At 53.3% G+C, this 7,941-nt stretch overlaps 1 protein-coding gene across 41 annotated transcripts in view; it reads left to right on the top strand.

Annotated features, from left to right (window-relative positions):
* Nucleotides 1–7,941, top strand: part of Celf4 (CUGBP Elav-like family member 4) — a 280,589-nt gene that overhangs the window by 267,355 nt on the left and 5,293 nt on the right. For 12 of the 41 annotated variants that reach the window (XM_031365173.1, XM_031365177.1, XM_031365174.1 and 9 more), the window contains exons 11-13: nt 18–101; nt 3,712–3,790; nt 4,065–4,236. In XM_031365173.1, coding sequence (XP_031221033.1) covers nt 18–101; nt 3,712–3,790; nt 4,065–4,236 — 335 coding nt within the window. Of the gene's footprint in view, nt 1–17; nt 162–3,711; nt 3,791–4,064; nt 4,237–7,941 lie in introns of all 41 variants that reach the window. The other 29 variants (XM_031365163.1, XM_031365170.1, XM_031365168.1 and 26 more) reach the window with 4 other exon arrangements.

Raw genomic sequence — 7,941 nt, 5'->3', positions numbered from 1 at the left:
CCCCCCCCTCACCGCAGGGCCCGAGGGCTGTAACCTGCTCATCTACCATCTGCCCCAGGAGTTTGGGGACGCTGAGCTGATGCAGATGTTCCTCCCTTTCGGTAATGTCATCTCCTCGAAAGTGTTTGTGGATCGGGCGACTAACCAAAGTAAATGCTTTGGTGGGTAAAGATAACAAACCATTCAGCTTCACCTAGGATGGGGGCTGCTCCCTCCAACTCCTCCTGCTCCTTCACACTGCCCCAGGTGCTCCTGGGCCCAGCCTCCATCTCTCAGTTCTTTTCTTCTGCTCCGCTCTTCCTTTGGCTTCTCAGCTTTCTCCACCCACACTCGGCACCCATCTCTTAGCCCAAGGAATCCCTTTCTAGCCCCAAAGCCCAGTTTGAGCTGCCAAGAAAGGGAAGGGCTCACTGTGGTTGGGGGTGGGGGGATAGCATGCAGAGCCAGAGAGCAGGACTCACCTTCCCAACAGCCTCTCATGCTCAGAGGCTGCTTTGAGCTCCAGGGTAAAAGCCGGTGGTCCAGGGGCAGGCAGCCCAAGGAGGCCCTAGCTACCTGCCTTTCAGCCATCTCTCTCCACCTCTCTGTCCTGCCACCTTTCCTATGCCTGCCCTGTTCCTCGCTCCCTTCATGCCATGCAGTGACCCCACCCTTACACCCACCCCAGGCCACCAAAGTGGGCATTGTTGAGGAGCCAGGAGGAGATTGCCCTCAGGAAATCTAAGTTCTGAGCCCAGTAGAAACCACAGCTACTTAGCAGCAGTGAGATACCAAGCAGTGAAGCAGTAAAGGAATCAGAGAAGGCTAGAAGGGGCTTGCGGCTGGAATGAGAAGAGAGATAGGACAGGAAACGAGGCAGGGCTCACGGGATTAGCTAGGGAGGTCTGCACTAGACAGTGCCATTCTGTGAGGAGTCTTTGACTGGGCATATTATGTTTTGGTTTATAAATTTGGTATCCTTATCCAGAAAGGCCCAGATGTCATGAGATCCTCTCTCGTGCTCATACCTCTTCTTTCAACTCCTTCTTGGTCCATCTCCTTTTTTTCATTTACCTCCATCAGAGCATTCTTCTAGGGCAATATCTATTCATGAGTCCCCAAGAGTATGGAACCTACAGAGTGCCTTTCGTGGAGCCAGGGATGAGTCTGCCAAAATGTCATGTTGACTCTCAGACTCTGCGAGAGTGACGACAGCCAGGGCACATAGGCATGGTGGAGGAGCAGGGTGGAGACGCACCAGGAAGCATTAAGTATAAGGACTTATACTCAATTCCATATTCCAGTATGGAAGCATGAACATCTTGGGGACTCAGGGTATGTTCCCTAGGAGAGTAAAGATCTTGACACCATTATACACTCTCATCTGACAGCTGTCACAGGCAACTCATGTTTCTTCATTCACGGAGTTGTCCCAGTGTCTCATTTCTCTTTGGCTATGGAAAAGCAATGAGAAAAAGATGTAGCTGTGCTTCTTCATACTTGGCTGGTATGGTTTTTTTGTTTTGTTTTGTTTTGTTTTTAGGGATTAAGATGATATTTATAAAGCCCAACTGGAAATCACTTCCATTTGTGCTTTATTTCACAAGTGTCATTTACATCACAGATGTCACATAAAGAACACCTCTAGGAGCCTCTAGCCAGATCACATCTGCCTTACTGGCTGTCCCTCTGGACACAACCCAGTTTTCAAAGTTATTTCCCGATTGTCTATCCCCCAAACTACTCTTAGTTCCTAAGATTACTTATGCTCTTTTCTCTCTATTGGAAACCCTCTTCTGTACACCTCTATTCAGTTTCTTTTTTTCTTAGGCTTCTGTCATGCTGATCTAGCCTCTGCTCCCCCTTAAGCCACTTGGGCCACCTGAGTCAGAGCCCTCTGCCCTTTCCCCCGAGACCTGTAGTGTCAGACCTCCAGGGCTCACTCCTGGGCAAGTCGTTGAACACTTTGAACCTCAGTGCCCTTGTTTAGGAAGAAGGTGGGCTGCAGTTATCCCTAAGGGATCCTGTAAGTGTCTATAAGACTGTCAATGACTGAAGCTTGGCCAGAGCAGACCTTCTGTAGGTGCCACAGTCCCTTTTCTTAGGATGAGTATGTGGCCATGGTCCTGGTCCTGTGGTAACCTCCACCCCTCCGGGACTGCGTAACTATTAGCAAAGCCTTCGGGGGCTTCATGACAGAATAGCACAAATCCCTACCTCGGAAGGAGAACATCCTACCTCTGAGGCTCTTCTGTTTTGGGGAGGCAGGAACTTCTTGAGGGTGGAATAGGAGATTCTCTGGCAAAGGAATAAACCTGGGACCTAGTTCCCAGAGCCCTCCTCACAGGAGTGCCCAGAGCCCTCCTCACAGGGTTGCCCAGGCTGCAGGCCGACTTTGATGAAGCTGGGTGAGGAGGGTCTGTTCCCTTTGGCTCAGAAACACTCTGTGGCTCCGGGGAAAATACTCACTTCTCCAGGAAGCCGGCTGCTGCAAATTTCTACCAAGTAGATGGTTAGCCCTCCTTTTTGGCTTCACCCTAGACAGCTCTGAGCTGCTTCTTCTTTCAGTTTTGCCCTTCTTTCTGTCAGCAAAAGCCACCAAGCCTGAGTGTCCAAGCAGAGTCAGTACCAAGGGTGCCCATGTGGGGGTGGAGAATGAGCACACTCAGGCAGGGACAGAGGCTCATCTATCTTCCTTAGTCTGGGGACAGTAGTGAAGACAGACTTATACTCACACTGAAAACTGCTCCGGTCTGCTTAGCACCTGACTTTAGTCATCAGACACACAGGTCAGTGGAGGGTGACGGCTGGAAGGGATGTGTAACTGGAGGCTGATTAATTAGTCAGCTGATTTGGTGTACACATTGATGCTCTGTTTGTTTGTGCTCTGATTCTGACTTTCATCGTGTCTGCATGCAGTGCGAGAGACACTCACACCCTCTTCCTCCATCTTTCATGATCCACGGCTGCATGAATACATTGATCGATGCAGGCAGGAGACAAGAGGAAGAGAGAAGAGCCAGATGTAGGCAGTGTCCGGGGAGAGAGGAAGAAGGGAAAACGAGAGAGCAGGAGAGAGAGATGAAAAGGTCAGGAGAGTGGGTGTAGCTATGTTAGCATGAAGTCAGGGGCAGGCCCAAGGTACATAGCAAACATGCAGGAAAGCAGCTACTTCGCACGGGGTTTGGCCACACAAGGATCTCTTATCTATCTCACTACTATCTGGAGACAAGAATGCTCTGTGTATAGCCTGAACATGCCAGCCAAGCTGGATTTCAAATGTTAGCACCCAGGTCCATTTTTACAGAAGAAAAAGGATGAATTAAACAAAGCTCTGAAGGTTTATTTCTTGGAGAGTTTGTGGCAAGAGGACATGCTTTTACTTGATGCCTCTGGTGCTGGTCCCTAGCGGCCTGGACCACAGAAACCCTTTTCTCAAGGGCCCATGGTGTCTGTATGAGGAACTGTGACTTCCCAATTTAAGCCACAATCCGGCCAGTGTTGTTTAGCAGTGAAGCGCAGAGCAGAACAGTAGTGGAAGACGCTTGACATCCCTAGGAAGCCTGGTACAGAACACATCACGTGGTGTGTGCTGAGTTAGGAAGTTTCCCGTAGTGGCGAGGGCTGCGCACAGCCCCAGGGGTGAGGCGGGCTTGGTGGGGGTGACCGGGCGGTGGAGTGGCTTCCCCGACGTTCCTCCCTCCCGGCCCTCGCACTCCTCTCTCTCCCCAGGCCGGCACCCCGTGCCCTCCCGCTGCCAGGCCCCCTCCTGTCAGGGAGGACAGTGTGCAATAAGCTCCTCCGCCCGCAGGTGTGTCCGCCCTCTCCCGCGGGAGGAGAGGGCCGAGGTGGCGGGCCGGCCGGGGTGGGGGGTGGGCGGGCGCCGGCGCCACCGGGAGCCGAGGAGCAGCCGAGCCCCGGCCGGGGCGCCAGGCCGGGAGGGGCCGGCGGGCGGAGGGGCGGGGCTGAGGCCGGGCCGGGCCGGGGGCGGAGCCTCGAGCCCCGCCCCTCCCCTCCCCTCCCGCCTGCAGCGGCCCCGGGCGGCCCCGTGGAAACCCAGGCCCTGGTCCCTCGTGTCTCGCCAGGCTTCGTGAGCTTCGACAACCCGGCCAGCGCACAGACCGCCATCCAGGCCATGAACGGCTTCCAGATAGGCATGAAGAGGCTCAAGGTGCAGCTGAAGCGGCCCAAAGACGCCAATCGCCCGTACTGAGCGCCGGCGGGAGCGTCCCCCGGGGGAGACCAGGACTCGCACAGGTAACCATGGGCGGCTGGGCGTCGGGACGGGAAGGTTTGGATGGACCCGTCGCCTTCTCAGGCCTTCCTGGGCCCGGCCCTCACCTGTGCCTTGGACCCGATGCGCCCTGATCAACCTCCTCCTGGCTCAAGGTCCACATCATAGGCATAGAACTAAGGCCATCCCGGCAGAACCAGACTTGGCTGTCCCCTCAGGCTCCAGGCCCAAAGGGGTAGAAGGGAGGAACCTCTTGAGAAAGTGAGCAGAGCCTTGAGCCTGCGCCTTCAGGCTCGCACTGTGGTCCTCTTAGCCAGGGACCCTAGGCTAACCCTAGACGGCAAGTTCGGGCCCCTGCAGTGAGGAAGAGCCTCCGGTTGAGCCTCCTCCCAGTCTCCCTGGCTCTTGCATGCCCAGGTCTGTTGGGTGTGAGCTGTCGGGCTTCCTCCTTTACTTCTTCCCCAGTAGCTGCCCTAGCTTAGCCAGGACCGGAGGTGCAGGGATATTCAAAGGAACTTTAGCAGGACGAAACACAGCTGGAGGGCACACAGCTGAGGATGAGAGGTACAGTGTCTTAAGTTTGGGAACCCTACCTGGTCTGCCCAAGCTTGACTCTCTTTGGCCTTGCCTGGCAGTTTAAGGCAGTTAGCTACTCCTTTTTGGACTAAGTGTTCTCCCGGGCAGAGCAGATTACTGGGAAAGGAATTGAGGGAATGCTCCAAGCCATCAGGTCCACCTCTACCGGTCCCCTGATGTTGCTCACACCAGTAATCCTCAGCTTAGTCACGGCCAGAGATGAAGGCCACATTTGGCCTCTTCTTGCTCAGGCTGCTCCACCCATCCCTCCTTTTATTTAGCAGCACTGTGCTTCGGGCACTGTGTTATGTACACCGGGAGAGTTGGGGATAGATTTCCTGGTAAGTAGGTAGGTAGGTAGGTATGGAAATAGGAGCTGAGCTGAAGATTTCAAGGCCAGCCTGAGTTGATACTAGAGATGAGTGAAGTGAGGCCAGGGGCAGCATGTGTGAGGAGCAAGCAGGGGGCTAAGGGTGTTGCAGGGAGCGCTGTGAAGTGGGAGCAACCCAGGGGAGAGGACAGCCATTGCTTGGAGCCTGCAGGCCACTGCATGGATTTTGCCCCCACTCCCACCCCCCGAAATGGGAAGGGGTATTGGAGAGTTCAGAGGAGCTGAGGTAGTCTGTTGTTAAGTTAATGCTAAGCTGTAAGGGCTGCCACAGAGATCTGTTGTATTGACCTTAGTACCGGGCAGATGAGGCAGTGTGAATGTTTAGACACATTCTGAAGGTAGAGCCAAAGATGCGTCTGAACACATTAGAAGGTATAGAAGGGAGAGAGGTTACACCCATGATTAAGCTCTAGTGATAGGAAAGCAGAGAGTCTGTAAGCCTTCCTGTACCAGCTGAAGCAGAGGTCTTTTCCCTCTGGGTGAACATTAGACCAGCCTGTAGTCCTGAAAGAGCAAAGCTGATTCTGGCTTCCTCATTCCCCAGCCCTGCCTACTTCTGCCTTATGTGTAAATTAGGGCGTGGTGGTTCACAGGATCTGAGTACCGTTTTGTGCTGGGCATTAGACTCAGGTCTGGGGATACAGAGATTACATCTCAGAGGAATACACACATAGGCACCAAGATGCAGCTACCAGATGGATGAGCTCCCAGAGAGGAACGACTCAGTCAGGAAGCTCCAAGGTGCGTTCCAGGCTTCTGATTCCCCACTAAGGAAAGCATGACTTTGTAAGTGATCAGAAGATCTGGAGGAGCATATAAGTATTTTTGGCTAGCAGCTCCTATCCTTTCCTACCCTTATGGCCCAAGCAAGGGTAACACCTCTAAGTCAGAAATTCCTAGAGAAAGGGTGAAAGAAGGCAGGTGTGCTGTGTGAGGCATGAAGTAAGAGGGCTACAGGGTACATCCAGCTGGCACTCTGACTTGGAAGGCCACCACAGACTTTCATATGCCAGGCATTGTTCTGATAGGGAATGTTGGTAACATGTAGCCTATCAGGGGAGAAGTGTCAGAATTCCTACCTTACAGATGAGCACCGTGAGCGATGGAGCCAAAATTTGAAGCCAGGAGCCTAGTTTCCTTTCAAGTAAGGCGAATGGGAGACTACTGCCCTCATCTCAGCTCTGCTCACCCATCGGCCCCTGAACTTCTTTGGAACCAGCTGCCTGGTTCCCTCTTCCCTAGGTAGGCTGTCTTAAGCTGTGATAGGACATAACTCCTATGATCAAGTTTCTGTTTAGTTTCCATTCAGATAGTATTTAATGGCACTGCCTCGAACACACACACACACACACACACACACACACACACACACACACACCCCATACGAGAGGAATTCAAAAGAATGTGGTATATCATAGGTCAATGGGAGGTGTTGATAAGTGATGAAGTATAAGCTGGAGCTACTCATCGTTAGGAGGGGGAAGTCTGAGTAGAGGCTTGAGAGACCAGGTGAAGCTGGGAGCAGCCAGGTGGTCAGGTGGTGACTTGGACTAGTAGTAAAGTGGGATATGCAAGCAGGCTTGATGGTCCAAGGCCAAGTCAGAGCCACTTTGAGACATATCTGGGGAAGAGAGATTCAGGCAGAGTAGCTGTGTAACATGGCCAGGGTTGGTTCCACAGACTGAGGCCCCAGTAGGGTAAGGTTGAGGTTGGGGACAACAAGACTGTACTCCCATGATGGTCTCCTGTCTCACTGGCTATTTGAGCCTCATGTGTGCCCAACCTGTGCAAGGCTAAACTCTAGCTTGGGGTCTGGGTCTTCTGTGGCTAGAGTCTAGCTATTTTAGATGGTATATATGAAATGGTCCCATCTGGTTCAGGTTGGTGGGCCAGCATGTTCCAGACTTGATCTCAGCATGCCTATGTGGGTCAGGACCCTATCATCACCGTCAGGGTTCTGTGCTGTGTGAGGTACCCCTCCTAGGGTGATGGGTACACTGGAGACCTTACTTTGTGTCTGGTGTAGTATCGCAGAGAGGAGGGATGGATGGGAGTTCCCTGATGGAGGACTGAGAAGAGAGGCTGTATGCATGCTCTCAGGAATGAGCCCACATGCCATGGACAATGTCTAGCACCAAGGAACACTGAAGCTGGGGAGGCAGGAGGAGCAGAGTGTCGGGGGATAGTGAGTTCTGGCTCTAGTGCCAGTGTCTCTTCTCACTGCCAGAGCTGACCCCCAATGGCAATATATTCTTTAGTTCTTAGGCCAAAAGGACTCTGCAGTCAAGCAGCCTAGGGGTGAGGGGACACTAAAGGGAGCTTCTCTGAGGGGCTGGAAATGCAGATGAGGGTGACACTCAGGATGCAGTGGTATATGAAAGTAAGGTAGCAAAGAGCCCAGTGTAAGCTGACAGACGGGGTGGGGTTGGTGGGGGGGGTGGGGGAGGGTTGGCTGGTGCTTCTGGGAAGGCCAAGCTGGAGGCCATGCGTGGTCCCAGTTGCTGGGACAGCTTGTGAGGTGCTAGGCTTCCCTTCCACCTTTAAGGAAACCAAGACAGAGACTGGAAGTGGATTACATGGGGCTAGTGGGTTGGAGACCCTGGCGATCCAATCGAGCTGTGCAGGTCTTGGCACAGGCTTGAGTGCTGCAGAGAAACGGGGAGCAGGGAGCAGTAGGATGGATACAAGAGAATCCCGGAAGTGAGCATCATGGTGGTACCTACAGAGGAAAGTCTTTATTCTTAACCCCGAGCCCCCCCCC

The sequence above is a fragment of the Mastomys coucha genome, unplaced genomic scaffold (assembly GCF_008632895.1).
Source record: "Mastomys coucha isolate ucsf_1 unplaced genomic scaffold, UCSF_Mcou_1 pScaffold13, whole genome shotgun sequence".
NCBI lineage: Eukaryota > Metazoa > Chordata > Mammalia > Rodentia > Muridae > Mastomys > Mastomys coucha.
This window is presented reverse-complemented; position numbering and strand designations above follow the sequence as displayed.